Below are 18,313 nucleotides of genomic sequence, written 5' to 3'. Positions count from 1 at the left end.
AGGGGGGAAAAAAGCCAACACTTGCACCTTTTTTTCCCCTACTAGCTCTGACCTTGCGGATGGCTACTTTGAGCAAAATGTACTTACTATGACTGTGATATTATGTGGTTGTCCCACCTAGCTATCTTAAGATGAATGCACTAACTGTAAGTCGCTGTGGATAAGAGCTTCTGCTAAATGACTAAAATGTTATTCTGTTTAGGGCCAGATAACATTCCAATTTTCTCATTTTTGAGGTTGATTCTTTCCAGCGTGTCAAATAGTTATCTTTTTGTTGGTGTCCTGGGGCTCTGTGGGGTCTGTGTTTTTGAACAGAACCAGCTGGCTGATGGTACTGTTCTCTAGGTTAATCTCTGTAGGTTTGGGCTTTCTGGTGGAATGTGTGTGCATCACCCTCTTTAAGTCATTGTTGAATTTAACAGCTCTTTTCTGGATTTTCATAACTAGCGGGAATAGTCCTATTTCTGCTCTGTGTGCATTGTTTGTGGTTTTGCGTTGTACACAAAGTGCATGCAGAATTCTTCAAAAATAGTCTCAATTGTGTGTTTGTCCCATTTTTTTTTTTTGGTGTAAATTCTTTGTTGGTGAGTGGACCCCAGACCTCACAACCATAGAGGGCAATGAGTTTTTAGCCAGATCCTAATTCAGATGTAGAGTTTAATGGTCCTTTTGACGGCATAGAAGGCCCTTCTTGCCTTGTGTCTTAGATCGTTCACAGCCTTGTGGAAGTGACCTGTGGTGTTGATGTTTAGGCTGAGGTAGGTATAATTATTTGTGTTCTCTAGGAGAACGGTGTCTAGATAGTATTTGTTGTCCCAGCAACTGGACCTTTGTTGGAACACCTTTATTTTTGTCTTACTGAAAGTCACTGTCAGGGTTCAAGTCTGACAGAATAAAAATTATGTAAATAAGTGTATGTACGTGTACTTAGTGTATTGTCCCTGACTGTCCCCCCCCCTCCTCTCCCTCTCTCCTCTGGTCTTCTCCCAGGGACATTATGATCACACACTTTGAGCCATCCATTTCCTACGAGGGTCTGCACGGGGAGGTCAAAGACATGTGCTCCATGGACAACGACCAGCTCTTCACCATGAAGTGGATCGACGAAGAAGGTTTTATTTTTTTTCTTATCCTCCATCCATCTAGCCATCTCTCACCCATCTATCCATCTAAGCTAATTTCCTGCGATTATATGCATTTTGCTATGGCTAAATCTGTTATTTTGTTCAAACATAACAAATACTGCTAAATTCATTGTTTTTGTTATTTTCAATTCTCCCTGACGGTCTAGCTTTTATTTTGGTGATTGTTAGTTCTCAAAGATTATATTATAAAAAATTATACCACAGCATTGTTGAATTCTTGTTTCTGATTTGCTAGAAGGCATTCTAGAATGGACGTTAAAACCAGATAACGGGACAGTTGGAAAAGATATTGGAACACCTTGCAATCATGACGTAATATGTGCCTACACATGCAGACCGTACTTGCTAAACCAACAACTACACAAACTGAAATTGGATGCATTGTGGATGCAATGTAAACACAGGTCCAAAGAGGAAAAACGTACACTGAACAAAAATATTTAGCGCGACAAATCTCCTTCGCATTGTTGATCAGGCTGTTGATTGTGGCCTGTGGAATGTTTTCCCACTCCTCTTCAATGGCTGTGCGACGTTGCTGGATATTGGCGGGAACTGGAGCATCCCAAACAGTGGACACTCATCAGAGAAGGAAGAGGAGGACCATCCTTCTCAGTGAAAAAAAAAAAAAAAAAAAAACTATTTTTTTTAAGCGGAACATTAAAGTTATCCTTTTTAGATAAAACTATACTAAATATATTCACGTCACCAAATAAGTTTTGCAATAAAGGTCTACAGTAGCGTCTGTAGCACTATGTTCTGTAACATCATGGTGTAGCCAGAGGACAGCTTCCTTCTGTCCTCTGAGTACATTGACTTCAATACAAAACCTAGGAGACTCATTGTTCTCACCCCCTTCCAACTTCCGGAGGATGTCCTTAAACCTATCAGAGCTCCTGTTCTTGCAGCATGAACTGACATGTTGTCCACCCAATCAAAGAATGAATCTAGTACTGAAAGAATACGCTACAGCTAGCTAACACTGCAGTGCATAGAATATGGGGAGTAGTTGACTCAGAAAAAGAGTTTAACAGTTTTGAACGAAGTAATTTCTTCCAAAATTTAAGGAGAAGCGAGAGAGAGCTATTCGAAGTATATATTTTTTCTCTTACTTAGCTAGCATTGAATGCAGCCAGCTAGTTTAGCCTACTCAAACACCCGGCTCAAACGGCGAGGGATGCTATGTTAGCTAGCTGGCTATGGCTATCCAACACTAACTCTTCTAAGTCCAGGTAAGCTTTTGGTCTTCATTTATTGCCACCGGGGCCCACCGGAGTATCTGCTAAATTGCTTGCTGCTGCTGACTGTACATTGTACTGCATGATTTTAGCAGGTTTACTAACGCGTTAGTCAATCACCATAGCTACTAGAAATATGATGTGACAATGGTGTAGGCTGTGTGTAGCGGTTAGTGGTCATGATATAAAGGTTGGGCTTGGAAATGTTTTTCGTCTGGTCACAGACAGCTGATGTGTTGAACACTGAAGTGCACAAGTTAAGGAAAATGGTGGGAAGAGAGCGCATAGATGCGAGAAGGGATGAAATATACAACGAGCTGTTTGTATATGACTGCTACTAACTTATGGCTGCAATCCCGTTAACGGGATGATATGACAACAGCCAGTGAAAGCGCCAAATTCAAACAGAAATCTCATAATTAAAATTCCTCAAACATACATATATCTTATACCATTTGTATATGATAATCTTGTTGTTAATCCCACCAAAGTGTCTGATTTCAAATAGGCTTTACAGCGAAAGCACCACAAACGATTGTTAGGTCACCGCAAAATCACAGAAAAACACAGCCATGTCTCCAAATTATCTGGAGAAAATTCAGAGCCACGTCAAATAACATAAATACTCATCATAAACTTTGATGAAAGATACATGTTTTACATAGAATTAAAGATACACTTGTTCTTAATGCAACCGCTGTGTCAGATTTCAAAAAGCTTTACGGCAAAAGCACAATATTCAATAATCTGAGAACAGCGTTCAGCCACAAAAGGAAGCCATACAGTTACCGCCAAATTGTGCAGTCAACAAAACTCATAAATAGTATTATAAATCTTCACTTACCTTTGCTGATCTTCGTCGGAATGCACTCATGGGACTCCCACTTCCACAAGAAATGTTCGTTTTGTTTGGTAATGTCCGTCATTTATGTCCAAATAGCTATTTTTGTTAGCGTGTTTAGTAAACAAATCCAAAGTCAGGAAGCGCGTTCACTAAAAGCAGACGAAATGTCAAAAAGTTCCGTAACAGTCAGTAGAAACATGTTAAACGATGTATTGAATCAATCTTTAGAATAGTTAAAAACAATCTTCAATAATGTTCCAACCGGAGAATTCCATTGACTTCAAGATGTGCGATGGAACAGAGCTCCCTCATGTGAACGCGCATGGTCAGAGCATGGTCAGGTCATTCCTGTCTCCTTCGACCCCACCTCACAGTAGAGGCATCAGACAAGGTTCTACAGACTGTTGACATCTAGTGGAAACCGTAGGAAGTGCAAACAGATCCATATCCCACTGTCTATTCAATAGGGGCTGGGTTGAAAATCGACCAACCTCAGATTTCCCACTTCCTGTTTGGATTTCTTCTCAAGTTTTTGCCTGCCATATGAGTTCTGTTATACTCACTAACATCATTCAAACAGTTTTAGAAACTTCAGAGTGTTTTATATCCAATACTACTAATAATATGCATATATTAGCAACTGGGACTGAGGAGCAGGCAGTTTACTATGGGCACCTCTGGGCACCTTTCATCCAAGCTACTCAATACTGCCCCTGCAGCCATAAGAAGTTAAGCCATTTTGCCACAACTTTGGAAGTATGCTTGGGGTCATTGTCCATTTGAAAGACCCATTTGTGACCATGCTTTAACTTCCTGACTGATGTCTTGATGTTGCTTCAATATATCCACATAATTTTCCTTCCTCGCGGTGCCATCTATTTTGTGAAGTGCACCAGTTCCTCATGCAGCAAAGCACCCCCACAACATGATGCTGCCACCCCCGTGCTTCACGGTTGGGATGGTGTTCTTCGGCTTGCAAGCATCCCCCCTTTTCCTCCAAACATAACGATGGACATTATGACCGAACAGTTCTATTGTTGTTTCATCAGACCAGAGAATATTTCTCTAAAAAGTACGATCTTTGTCCCCATATGCATTTTTTTTATGGCAGTTTTGAAGCAGCAGCTTCTTCCTTGCTGAGCGGCCTTTCAGGTTATGTTGATATAGGACTCGTTTTATTGTGGATATAGATACTTTTGTACCCGTTTCCTCCAGCATCTTCACAAGGTCCTTTGCTGTTGTTCTGGGATTGATTTGCACTTTTCGCACCAAAGTACGTTCATCTCTAGGAGGCAGAACGCGTCTCCTATCTGAGTGGTATGACAGCTGCGTGGTCCCATGGTGTTCATACTTGCATACTATTGTTTGTATAGATGAACGTGAAAATTGCTCCCAAGGATGAACCAGAATTGTGAAGGTCTACAATTATTTTTCTGATGTCTTGGCTGATTTCTTTTGATTTTCCCATTATGTCAAGCAAAGATGCACTGAGTTTGAAGGTAGGCCTTGAAATACATCCACAGGTACACCTCCAATTGACTCAAATGATGTCAATTAGCCTATCAGAAGCTTCTAAAGCCATGACATCATTTTCTGGAATTTTCTAAGCTGTTTAAAGGCACAGTCAACTTAGTGTGTGTAAACTTTTGACCCACTGGAATTGTGGTACAGTGAATTATAAGTGAAATAATCTGTCTGTAAACAATTGTTGGAAAAATTACTTGTCATGCACAAAGTAGATGTCCTAACCAACTTGCCAAAACTATAGTTTGTTAACAAGAAATTTGTGGAGTGGTTGAAAAACGAGTTGTAATGACTCCAACCTAAGTGTATGTAAACTTCCGACTTCAACTGTACATACATTCACACATACAGTACCAGTCAGAAGTTTGGACACCTACTTTTCAAGGGTTTGTTATTTTTTTAAACTATTTTCTGCTTTGTACATCAGACCAAAGGACAGATTTCCACTGGTCTAATGTCCATTGCTAATTTTTCTTGGCCCAAGAAAGCCTCTTCTTATTGGTGTCCTTTAGTAGTGGTTTCTTTGCAGCAATTCGACCATGAAGGACTAATTTCACGCATTCTCCTCTGAATAGTTGATGTTGAGATGTCTCTGTTACTTGAACTCTGTCTAGCATTTATTTGGGCTGCAATTTGAGGCAGGTAACTCTAATGAACTTGTCCTCTGCAGCAGAGGTAACTCTGGGGCTTCCGTTCCTGTTGTGGTCCTCATGAGAGCCAGTTTCATCAAAGCGCTTGATGGTTTTTGCGACTGCACTTGAAGAAATGTTCAAAGTTCTTGACATTTTCCGTATTGACTGACCATGTCTTAAAGTTGTGATGGACTTTTGTTTCTCTTAGCTTTTTTCGAGCTGTTCTTACCATAATATGGATTTGGTCTTTAAGAAATAGGGCTATCTTCTGTATAACACCCCTACCTTGTCACAACACAACTGATTGGCTCAAACGCATTAAGAAATGTATTCCACAAATTAACTTTTAACAAGGTACACCTGTTAATTGAAATGCATTCTAGGTGACTACCTCATGAAGCTGGTTGAGAGATTGCCAAGACTGAAAAGCTGTCAAGGCAAAGGGTGGCTACTTGAAGAATCTAAAATATTAAATATACACTGCTCAAAAAAGTTAAGGGAACACTTAAACAACACAATGTAACTCCAAGTCAATCACACTTCTGTGAAATCAAACTGTCCACTTAGGAAGCAACACTGATTGACAATGAATTTCACATGCTGTTGTGCAAATGGAATAGACAACAGGTGGAACTTATAGGCAATTAGCAAGACACCCCCAATAAAGGAGTGGTTCTGCAGGTGGTGACCACAGACCACTTCTCAGTTCCTATGCTTCCCGGCTGATGTTTTGGTCACTTTTGAATGCTGGCGGTGCTTTCACTCTAGTGGTAGCATGAGACGGAGTCTACAACCCACACAAGTGGCTCAGGTAGTGCAGCTCATCCAGGATGCCACATCAATGCGAGCTGTGGCAAGAAGGTTTGCTGTTTCTGTCAGCGTAGTGTCCAGAGCATGGAGGCGCTACCAGGAGACAGGCCAGTACATCAGGAGACGTGGAGGAGGCCGTAGGAGGGCAACAACCCAGCAGCAGGACCGCTACCTCCGCCTTTGTGCAAGGAGGAGCACTGCCAGAGCCCTGCAAAATGACCTCCAGCAGGTCACAAATGTGCATGTGTCTGCTCAAACAGTCAGAAACAGACTCCATGAGGGCCTGACGTCCACAGGTGGGGATTGTGCTTACAGCCCAACACCGTGCAGGACGTTTGGCATTTGCCAGAGAACACCAAGATTGGCAAATTCGCCTTCCTATGCTTCCCGGCTGATGTTTTGGTCACTTTTGAATGCTGGCGGTGCTTTCACTCTAGTGGTAGCATGAGACGGAGTCTACAACCCACACAAGTGGCTCAGGTAGTGCAGCTCATCCAGGATGCCACATCAATGCGAGCTGTGGCAAGAAGGTTTGCTGTTTCTGTCAGCGTAGTGTCCAGAGCATGGAGGCGCTACCAGGAGACAGGCCAGTACATCAGGAGACGTGGAGGAGGCCGTAGGAGGGCAACAACCCAGCAGCAGGACCGCTACCTCCGCCTTTGTGCAAGGAGGAGCACTGCCAGAGCCCTGCAAAATGACCTCCAGCAGGTCACAAATGTGCATGTGTCTGCTCAAACAGTCAGAAACAGACTCCATGAGGGCCTGACGTCCACAGGTGGGGATTGTGCTTACAGCCCAACACCGTGCAGGACGTTTGGCATTTGCCAGAGAACACCAAGATTGGCAAATTCGCCACTGGCGCCCTGTACTCTTCACAGATGAAAGCAGGTTCACACTGAGCACATGTGACAGACGTGACAGAGTCTGGAGAACGTTCTGCTGCCTGCAACGTCCTCCAGCATGACCGGTTTGGTGGTGGGTCAGTCATGGTGTGGGGTGTCATTTCTTTGGGGGGCCGCACAGCCCTCCATGTGCTCGCCAGAGGTAGCCTGACTGCCATTAGGTACCGAGATGAGTTCCTCAGACCTCTGAGTTCCTCCTAATGCAAGACAATGCTAGACCTCATGTGGCTGGAGTGTGTCAGCAGTTCCTGCAAGAGGAAGGCATTGATGCTATGGACTGGCCCGCCCGTTCCCCAGACCTGAATCCAATTGAGCACATCTGGGACGACATGTCTCGCTCCATCCACCAACGTCACATTGCACCACAGACTGTCCAGGAGTTGGCCCAGGCGTTGTAGGGAGGTCATACAGGCACGTGGAGGCCACACACACTACTGAGCCTCATTTTGACTTGTTTTAAGGACATTACATCAAAGTTGGATCAGCCTGTAGTGTGGTTTTCCACTTTAATTTTGAGTGTGACTCCAAATCCAGACCTCCATGGGTTGATAAATTTGATTTCCATTGATAATTTTTGTGTGATTTTGTTGTCAGCACATTCAACTATGTAAAGAAAAGTATTTAATAAGAATATTTCATTCATTCAGATCTAGGATGTGTTATTTTAGTGTTCCCTTTATTTTTTTGAGCAGTGTATTTTTGATTTAATGCTTTTTTTGTTTACTACATGATTCTATATGTGTTATTTCATAGTTTTGATGTAATCACTATTAATCTACAATGTAGAAAATATTAAAAACAAAAACCCTGGAAAGAATAGGTGTCAACTTTTGATGGTACGCTGTATATGTGTATGTACAGTATATATATTTTTATTTAACTAGGCAAGTCAGTTAAGATCAAATTCTTATTTACAATGATGGGCCAATTGTGCGCTGCCCTATGATTCTCAATCACGGCCGGTTATGATACAGCCATGATTGGAATCGAACCAGGATCTGTAGTGATGCCTCTAGCACTAAGATGAAGTCCCTTAGACCGCTGCGCCACTCGGGAGCCCAAAATTCAGACCTCTTGACCTCTTCATATTTTGTTACGTTACAGCCTTATTCTAAATTGGATTAAATAATGACAAAGCGAAAACAGGTTTTTAGAAATGTTTGCCTGTTAACATAAGTGTTCCGAACCTTTGCTATGAGACTCGAAATTGAGCTCACGTGCATGCTGTTTCCATTGATCAACCTTGAGATGTTTCTACAACTTGATTGAAGTCCACCTGTGGTAAATTCAATTGATTGGATATGATTTGGAAAGGTACACACCTGTCTATATAAGGTCCCACAGTTGACAGACATGTCAGAGCAAAAACCAAGCCATTGGTCGAAGGAATTGTCCATAGAGCTCCGAGACAGGATTGTGTCGAGGCACAGATCTGGGAAAGGGTACCAAAACATTTCTTTCAGCATTGAAGTTCCCCAAGAACAGTGGCCTCCATTATTCTTAAATGGAAGAAGTTTGGAACCACCAATACTCTTCCTAGAGCTGGCTGCCCGGCCAAACTGAGTAATCGGGGGAGTAGGGCCTTGGTCAGGGAGGTGACCAAGAACCCGATGGTCATTCTGACAGAGTTCCTCTGTGGAGATTGGAGAACCTTGCTGATGGGCAACCATCTCTGCAGCACTCCACCAATCAGGCCTTTATGGTAGAGTAGCCAGACGGAAGCCACTCCTTAATAAAATGCACGTGACAGCCCACTTGAAGTTTGCCAAAAGGCACCTAAAGACTCAAACCATGATTCTCTGGTCTTAAGAAACCAAGATGTAACTTTTTGACCTGAATGCCAAGCGTCACGTCTGGATGAAACCTGGCACCATCCCTACGGTGAAGCATGGTCGTGGCAGCATCATGCCGCGTGGATGTTTTACAGCATCAGGGACTCGGAGATTGGTCAGGGTTGAGGGAAAGATAAACGGAGCAAAGTACAGAGTGATCCTTGATGAAAACCTGCTTCAGAGTACTCAGGTCTTCAGACCGGGGTGAACGGACATCTTCCAACAGGACAACAACCCTAAGCACACAACCAAGACAACGCAGGAGTGGCTTCGGGACAATTGTCTGAATGTCCCTGAGTGGCCCAGCCAAAGCCTGGACTTGAACCTGATCGAACATCTCTGGAGAGACTTGAAAATAGCTATGCATTATGATATGAGAGAAAGCAGTGCTAACTGTGCTTGGCTTTGTACCCCCTCAGTATCTGTCCAGGTAGTCATGCATCGCTACTGTATCTAGCTAGCTGGTCCTGCCTCGGTATCGGGCTGGTCGTAAACGCTTGCGTGTGTCACAGCACAGTTGATGATGTCAGGTTGTTGGGCTCAGTGAAAGGTCAGGCTGCCCTAACTAATTAATGTATCACCACCCACCAGCCAGCCATACTTCAATAGCCTCGTCACAGGCTCTGAAAAACACACACTGTAACTGTTCATAATGAACTCAGCCAAGACTGAGCCGCTGCCTTAACAGAACTCACACACACACTCCCTCATAGGCGCCTTCTCTAAACTGGGAACAGCTAAATGTATCGGCTAAGAGATCTTGAGGAACGTGGTGGTGGTGCTGAAGGATTACTGAACTCCACTATATGGGGAATAGGGTGACAAATGTGAGATGCAGTTGCTGTACTGACCGGTTGTGTTGCTGTGTCCACTGTCCTCCCAGGTGACCCGTGTACAGTATCGTCTCAGCTGGAGATGGAGGAAGCCCTGAGGCTCTATGAACTCAATAAAGACTCTGAACTCATCATCCATGGTAACATGACCTTCAGTTCTATTCAATAAACATTTATTTATACCCAAGGGGAAATCATTCCTTGACTGACAGTGCAGTGATAATGCAGACAACATAATACATACATTGGCCTTGCATTCAATAAGTTTAAGTTTATCCTCAGTGCAGACACAGATTAAACAACAGACAACTTGAGAACGTTCACCTTCCATTACTTTCAATTCATGGTATTAATTGAATAAATAAGAATGTTGGCTGCTGGGCTGACATTGCAGACAACATAATGTATACATAACAAACATGAATCACTCTGTCTGCTACACTGATCCTATCCATCTGCTAGCGAGGCAAACATCAGGTAGCCTCACAATAACCAGGAACTAGTCATGGGTTTACTGAGTAGCCTGTTCACGAGTGCGATGTGGATGTCCTTAATCAACACCGGTTAGAGGGGAGGGTGACAGGTTAAGAGCAAGGTGAAGGTCACAGTAGAGGAAGTGAGGGAGTTGGGGGAAGGGCACAGGGGGGGTGCTAAGTGTGCTAGTTAATGATGGCGCATCCACCACTCACCTCTGGCACACGCACTTGTGTGATGTAGGGACTGCGATGTTGTAGGCCTAATGCTGTTATTCCCCTCTCCTCTCAGTGTTTCCTTGTGTCCCAGAGAAGCCTGGCATGCCCTGTCCAGGAGAGGACAGTAAGTCTACAACTACTTGTCCCTTTTTCTCTTATATCCGTATCATTGTTTTCTGAAGATGGGGAGTTTCTCTCTGACACACACACACACACACATACTTTATCCTGTAAGCCCTGTTTCTTGCTCCTCCAGAGTCTATATATCGTCGTGGGGCGAGACGCTGGAGGAAGCTCTACTACGCCAGTGGCCATGCCTTCCAGGCAAAACGCTTCAACAGGGTGAGCTACCTTTCTATCTGTCTCTTTCTCTATATTCCACTCTTTGTTCCTCTTTGTCTCTATCTCCCCCTCTCTCTATATATACATTGTGGTTCTTCCTTTAGAAGTTGCGTCATACCGCTACTCCACAGCTTGCGGAATGGTATGTATGGCATGGAGTGCATGACGTCATCGTATTTTACTGTCAGCCATTGTTGCTGTTGTTGCTAATTTGACCACCAGAGGGCATCTTTGAGAAGCTACGTTATTGAAATGATATGGAGCTGTAGGCCTAAGAGTCCTGTTTACTGTAGCTGTTTTAGCTAACTTACTTATTGGCATTAAGGCCTACATCATTATACAGTATATCAATCAATCATTTATTCATTTGTGTGGTCATTACACAGGATGAAAGTCACCCGTGTCTTTAAAAAGTCAAGCATTTTAGTTATAAAACAAAATAACAAAGGGAGCCTTGAATAATTAAACAATGAATAAACCGCAACATGTCGGCTAAAGCAATTTAATTCATGAAAGCATTTGACTGTTTTTAATATTGACTGCACTAGAGACTTTAATACCTTTTTTTGTAGGAACATATACAGTGCATTCGGAAGATATTCAGACCCCTTGATTTTTTAAAACATTTTGTTACGTTACAGCCTTATTCTAAAATGGATTAAACTGTTTCCCCTCATCAATCTACACACAACTCCCATAATGACAAAGCAAAAACAGGTTTAATTAAAAAATATATATATGGAAATATGACATACGTAAATATTCAGACCCTTTACTCAGTATGTTGTTGAAGCCCCTTTGGCAGCGATTACAACCTCAAGTCAAATCAAATGTATTTGTCACATGCGCTGAATACAACAGTTAAATGCTTACTTACAAGCTCTTAACCAACAATGCAGTTTTAAGAAAATCCCTAAGAAAGTAAGAGAGAAGAATAACAGATAACAGATTAAAGAGCAGCAGTAAATAACAATTGCGGGGATATATACGGTGGTACCGGTACAATGTGTTAATGTGCGGGGGGCACCGGTGTCGAGGTAATTATGTACTTGTAGGTTGAGTTTTAAAGTGGTTATGCATAGATAATAACGAGCAGCGTGGGGGACGTTCTGGGTAGCCATTTGATTAGCTGTTCAGGAGTCTTATGGCTTGGGGGTAGAAGCTGCTTAGAAGCCTCTTGGACCCAGACCTCTTGGACCGCTTGCCATGCGGTAGCAGAGAGAACACTCTATGACTAGGGTGGCTGGAGTCTTTGACACATTTGTAGGGCCTTCCTTTGACACTGCCTGGTATAGAGGACCTGGACAGCAGGAAGCTTGGCCGATTTCATAACAATCGGTAATCTGCCTTTCTGGATGCCGATTTACATGGCAGTCCACGAGAAGACTGCGTGGCAGGCTGACCACCTGTTACGCGAGTGCAGCATCAAAAGGACCTTGTGGCTGCAAGGAGCCAAGGTAAGTTGCTAGCTAGCATTAAACTTATCTTATCAAAAACAATCAATCCTCACATAATCACTAGTTAACTACACATGGTTGATGATATTACTAGGTTAACTAGCTTGTTCTGCTTTGCATATAATCAATGCGGTGCCTGTTAATTTATCATCGAATCACAGCCTACTTCAACTTTGCCAAAAGAGTGATGATTTAACAATAGCGCATTCGCGAAAAAGCTGAATCGTTGCAGTATTGTACCTAACCATAGGTTAGGAGAGTTCGATCTCAAGAGTTCAATCTTGATTACATCAGAACAGAGAATCTTGTTTCTCATGGTCTGAGAGTCTTTAGAGCCCGGTTGGAGTTTGCCAAAAGGAACGTCTTTTTCTTCTGAGTGGCTTCTGTCTGGCCACTACCAGGAAGGCCTGATTTGGTGGAGTGCTGCAGAGATGGTTGTCGTTCTGGAAGGTTCTGCCATCTACACAAGAACTCTGGAGCTCTGTCAGAATGACCATCGGGTTTTTGGTCACCTCCCTGACCAAGGCCCTTCTTCCCCGATTGCTCAGTTTGCTCATACTTCTTCCATTTAAGAATGAGGGAGGCCACTGGGTTCTTGGGGACCTTCAATGCTGCAGACATTTTTTTGGTACCCTTCCCCAGATTTGTGCCGAACACAATCCTGTCTCGGAGCTCTACGGACTATTCCTTCGACCTCATGGCTTGGTTTTTGCTCTGACATGCACTGTCAACTGTGGGACCTCATATAGACAGGTGTTTGCCTTCCAAAATCATCACGAATTAATTGAATTTACCCCAGGGTGTGATTACTTAGGTAAATAAGGTATTTCATTTATTTTATTTTATTTTTTTATACATTTGCAGAAATTTTTAAACCTATATTCGCTTTGTCATTATGGGGTGTTGTGTGTAGATTAAGAAATAATTTTATAAATTTTTTAGTTTAATAAAAAAATAAAAATGTAACCTTTATTTAACTAGGCAAGTCGGTTGAACAATTTCTTATTTACAATGATGGCCTAGCCCGGCCAATCCCAGATGACGCTGGGCCAATTGTGCGCCGCCCTATGGGACGCCCAATCACAGCCGGGTGTTATTATTCAGGCTGTAACGTAACACATTGTGGAAAAAGTTAAGGGGTCCGAATTCATTGTATGAGATTGATTATATTTTTTTGTTAATTATTATTGTAGTTGTTGTGCTGTTTATACTGTCAGAAATGTAGCTTCATTAAATTGACCAATATTATGGTGTTTCTATTCCAAGAAAAAATGCATTTTACAGTAGCCTATGTAGGCCTCAAGGCTTCCGTTATGAAAATATGGCGTTGTACAACGTGATCGGTCGGGAGTAGGCCTAGGTTACTAAGCGACTGCGAGTGAAGAGCAAAACAGAGATTCATTGACAAGAAAAATCTGATTTATGAAGACCTGTCCCCATGCTTGCTTCAAATCCTATTATGACTGTGGGTGTTTCAGTAAGCAACAATTTTATGGCTGCAGTTGATTTGCCCACTATATTCCAATATGTATTGTATTCAGTGATATTTATTCCCATAGTAATTTGTTACAGATCCATCCAGATGTGGTTAGAAAACAGTGCATGTGGTGGGCTATGCAGAGAGATTGGTGAAGTGACATGCCTTGCAAAGGTCCGTTAAAGTCCCTAAACTCAGCAAGAGTCTATTGTCCTGCTGATAGCCCATCAATGGTGGATGGATTCTTTTGTACTCCAATTTATTGGAAAGGCTGCTAAACCATTTACACCTGGCCCACAGCTTTGTTGCGTCCTCACAGTACAGTGCACTTTCACTCCATTCGCCGCTTGGCAATGGACACATTTTTCTTTCTATTATCTATTCGGTAACATTCCACACGTCAATGTAGTAAACAAAACCTATATGAAATAGCTCAGGTCTTGAAGATATGTGAAACTTTTTTTTGGGGGGGGGGAGGGGTGACAAAGGCTTTATGGCTAAGCCATCAACTTGTTAATTTAGCAGACATCACTTGCGTAGTCAACACATACAGTACCAGTCAAAAGTTTGGACACTCCTACTCATTCCAAGGTTTTTATTTTTACTATTTCCTACATTGTAGAATAATAGTGAAGACATCAAAACTATGAAATAACACATAGGGAGTGACACACCAACAAAGTGTTAAACAAATCAATAAACATTTTATATTTGAGATTCTTCAAATAGCCACCCTTTGTCTTGATGACAGCTTTGCACACTCTTGGCATTCTCTCAACCAGCTTCATGAGGTTGTCACCTGGAATGCATTTCAATTTACCGGTTTGCCTTGTTAAAAGTTCATTTGTGGAATTTCTTTCCTCAATGTGTTTGAGCCAATCAGTTGTCTTGTGATAAGGTAGGTTGGTATACAAAAGATAGCCCTATTTGGTAAAAGACAAGTCCATATTATGACAAGCACAGCTCAAATAAGCAAAGAGAAATGACAGACTACTTTAAGACATGAAGGTCAGTACAACCGGAAAATGTCAAGAACTTTGAATGTTTCTTCAACTGCTGTCGCAAAAACCAAGCGCTATGATAAAATTGGCTCTGAGGACCGCCACAGGAAAGGAAGACCCAGAGTTTTTACATTTTTTTTTATTTAAGCAGGTGAAACCCATTGAGGTTAAAAACCTATTTTGCGAGGGTGACCTGGCAAGAAGGCAAAACAGGGAAATAGCAGCGTGTCCATAAAACATTACAGAAAAATACAGAATACAAACAAAAGACAAAGTGTCACAAGTTAGATACAATTGAAAATTAGGAAAAAATGCAGTTTTCACAAACAGTGTTGTCTATCAGAGTCTTAAAAACAGGCAAAGACACTAACTCCCCTCACTTTAAAATCTTCTGAAGCATGTTCCAGGATGAAGGGGCATTATGGGAAAAATATTGTTTCCCCATCTCAGTTCTTGCCTTAGGAACAGACAAGGGACTGAACGAAGACTATTTTGAGTGACGGATTTGGTCAGTAAAGAACAGAGAGACAAAGGGAGTTGTCCCATCAATGCTTTGTACACAAAAGTGTACCAGTGCTTTAGCCTCCTGGTGGAGAGACAGGTCCATTGCACCATAGCATACAAATCACAGTGATGGGTCAGTGATCTAGCGTTTGTAATAAATCTTAAAGCACCATGATACACTGTGTCCTGAGTTTAAGTTACTTGCCGAGGCCTGCATATAGACAATATCACTATAATCCAGCACTGATTTTTTTTTTTTTAATAAGGAAAAAAAGGGCTTTGAATGATATATTTTCTGACTAACATTGAAAAGCAAGATTTGTTCCTGTAATATAAATCCAATTTCAACTTCAGTTTCTTGGTCAAGGTATCAATGTGCTGTTTAAAATTCAATTTTTCATCTAACCAAATCCTAAGATACTTATAGGAGGTGACCCTATCAATATGCTGGCCTGTTATAGTTAAAATCTTCACGTGACTCATCTGTTAACTTTCAGGGAAGAGAAAACCATAAACTTTGTTTTCCTTTCATTTAAGTAAAAGCTGCCTTTTGAATAACATCAAAGGCCAACTGTAAGTCCTGTAAAGCCTCAATATTAGACGTGCTAGAATAAATAATTGTCATCAGCATACAAATGGAGATTTGCAGAGTCAACCGTCTACCCTAATATAATTTATATACAGTGTAAAAAGGATCTGACCTAAAATTGAGCCCTGGGGACTCATTTTGTAAGCCTTCGTAACTCAGATTTCATACCCCCCTGTGCTACACACTGTGTTCTGTCAGAAATGTAGTTTTGGAACCAATCCAATGCATCAACACTTAAACCAACCTTTTTTAGTCGATACAACAGCAGGGCATGGTCAACAGTGTCGAAGGCCAACAACAGGGCATGGTCAACAGTGTCCAAGGCCTTCGATAAGTCAATAAAAAGTGAAACAGTTATTTTCCTTGTCCTGAGCATCTAGAATGTCACCTACAACCTTACTTTCAGCAGTAATTGTACTATGCTTGGCTCTAAAACCCGACTGGAATTGAGATGAAAGACTTTCTTTATAATAAATCCGTTTTAACTGTGAAACCAGGTTTTCCAAAACCTATGCCAGTGCCGACAGTTTAGATATGGGACGATAATTATGCAACAGGGAACGATCTCCACCTTTATGTATAGGCTACTTTCCAGACTTTTGGAATGGTATTACTCGCCAATGAAAGATTTTAATATACGAGTGAGAGGGGCAGCAATGATCTCTGCACTTAAATATTTTTTTTTTTTATATGGGTTTAATTCATCCGGGCCAGCTGCTTTCTTAATGGCAATAGATTTTGAGTTCCTTTACAACTTCTGAAAGCTCAATCTCGGTAAAATGAAATAAATGACCCCTAGGCCGGCATGTGGCAGTTTCATTCACAGCCTCATTTGAGATATTTGGAAGGAGTTCATCAAATACATGCCCAGCTTGAGTAAAATGCTCATTAAACATGTCAAGCAGTTTATTATTGTCAGTCACATCCATTGCATTTGAGGTCAATTTCAGCGGAAGGCCAGAGGAGTTTGTGTTAGCATTCATGGATTCAATGGTTTTCCCATCAATTCTTTGGGGTTATTGAGGTTTGCCTTGGTAGATTCGTAATAGAAGCTAGATTTGCATTTCCGTATTAACAAGACACTTATTTCTCAGTGCCCTGATTAACTGCCATTCTGTCTGGGAATTACCCTTTCTGGCTTTGGCCCATTTGTGTATTTCTGGATCAAATCCGATAATTCCCCTGTAAACCAGGGATTGTCTACCTCTTACCCGGTACTTTTTTGAGAGGGGCGTGTTTATCACAGATAGTATAAAACACAATGAGAATGCCTCTTCGATATCTGGAATAGGCACAATCCTATCCCAGTTCACAGAACTGCGTAAAATTTTGTTTGACTATGAAGCGAGAGGGCACTTTGGGGTCTCTAATGCAAGCAACTGCACAATGATCACTTAAATCATTAGCGAAAATCCCAACGGCCGAGTATTTATGCGGATTGTTTGTTAGAATAACATCAATAAGTGTTGACTTAGAGATGTCTTTTGGATTGAGTCTTGTAACCGCATTTATAATTTGAGTGAAATGTAATGTATTGCACAGTCCTCTTTTGGCCTCCGAGTTTGGAGATAACCAATCCCAGTCTAAATCGCCCATGAGGACCATTTAATTTTCCCCCCAACCACGCATCAGTACAGCCAGAGAATCCAGGGATTCTACTTTTGCAGATGGAGGTCTATAACATCCTATCAAATCTAAGTTCACAGCTTTTGATAACTGCAGCTTCAATGCTAAAAACGCAAACTGTTTTGGTTTAGGTAAAGACCTTAGTTCAGTAACCACATATGTCTTTAATATAAATGGCTATACCTCCCCCTTACTTTGTTGGTCACATCGATAAACATAACTATCCAAGCCTATAGACTGATTTTAGAATAGTTTTATTAAGCCAGGTCTCGGACAGTACTAAGACATCTGGGTCAGCAGTGTGAATCCAGACTTTTATCATGTCCAATTTTGGCATAGAGGGGCTGTCCCTCTTTCACACTGTGGTAAATAAAGCCAGTTTGTTATTTAGAATTATTTCTGTTTTTAGAGGGGGAGAAATCAAAATCCCACTGTGCCTATTTTTAGAAAATTGTCAGTCTACATGTCAAGTGTAATTGCGCAATTGTATTTACCCATGTTCTCTCTCAACTCCGGGACCACCCGCCAGGTCATTTTTTTTGTTATTGCCTGATACAGGACTCTAGTGCCAGAGAAGAGAGACTCTCTGACTTAAACATTCAAACCTCCATTAATTTACGAAAAGATCGTCAATTTGTGCCACAGTTTAGACTACCGATAGATCAGCATTCTAACTCCCCCTTGTGATAGTGTGGTGCAATGACGCAATTTACCACAATCTGCCACAAATGGTCATAGGCTCTAAACTTTTGAGGAACCACTGTATATACTGTATATACCTCTCTTCCTTCACTTCTTTCTCGCTCTTCGTCTCTGTTTCCCTCTATCTCTCTGTCTCTCTTTCTCTCTAAAGGTTTGTTTTCTTTGT

At 41.8% G+C, this 18,313-nt stretch overlaps 1 protein-coding gene across 1 annotated transcript in view; it reads left to right on the top strand.

Moving 5' to 3' along the window:
* The window catches only part of prkci (protein kinase C, iota), a 57,591-nt gene that overhangs the window by 18,113 nt on the left and 21,165 nt on the right, over positions 1-18,313 (top strand). The window contains exons 2-5 of the mRNA XM_071377396.1: positions 991-1,112; positions 9,808-9,897; positions 10,523-10,573; positions 10,706-10,791. Of these exons, the coding sequence (XP_071233497.1) occupies positions 991-1,112; positions 9,808-9,897; positions 10,523-10,573; positions 10,706-10,791 (349 nt within the window). The remainder of the gene's footprint in view (positions 1-990; positions 1,113-9,807; positions 9,898-10,522; positions 10,574-10,705; positions 10,792-18,313) is intronic.

The sequence above is a fragment of the Salvelinus alpinus genome, chromosome 30 (assembly GCF_045679555.1).
Source record: "Salvelinus alpinus chromosome 30, SLU_Salpinus.1, whole genome shotgun sequence".
NCBI classification, from domain to species: Eukaryota; Metazoa; Chordata; class Actinopteri; order Salmoniformes; family Salmonidae; genus Salvelinus; species Salvelinus alpinus.
The sequence above is the reverse complement of the archived record's forward strand: the minus strand, read 5'-3'. Positions and strand labels throughout refer to the sequence as shown.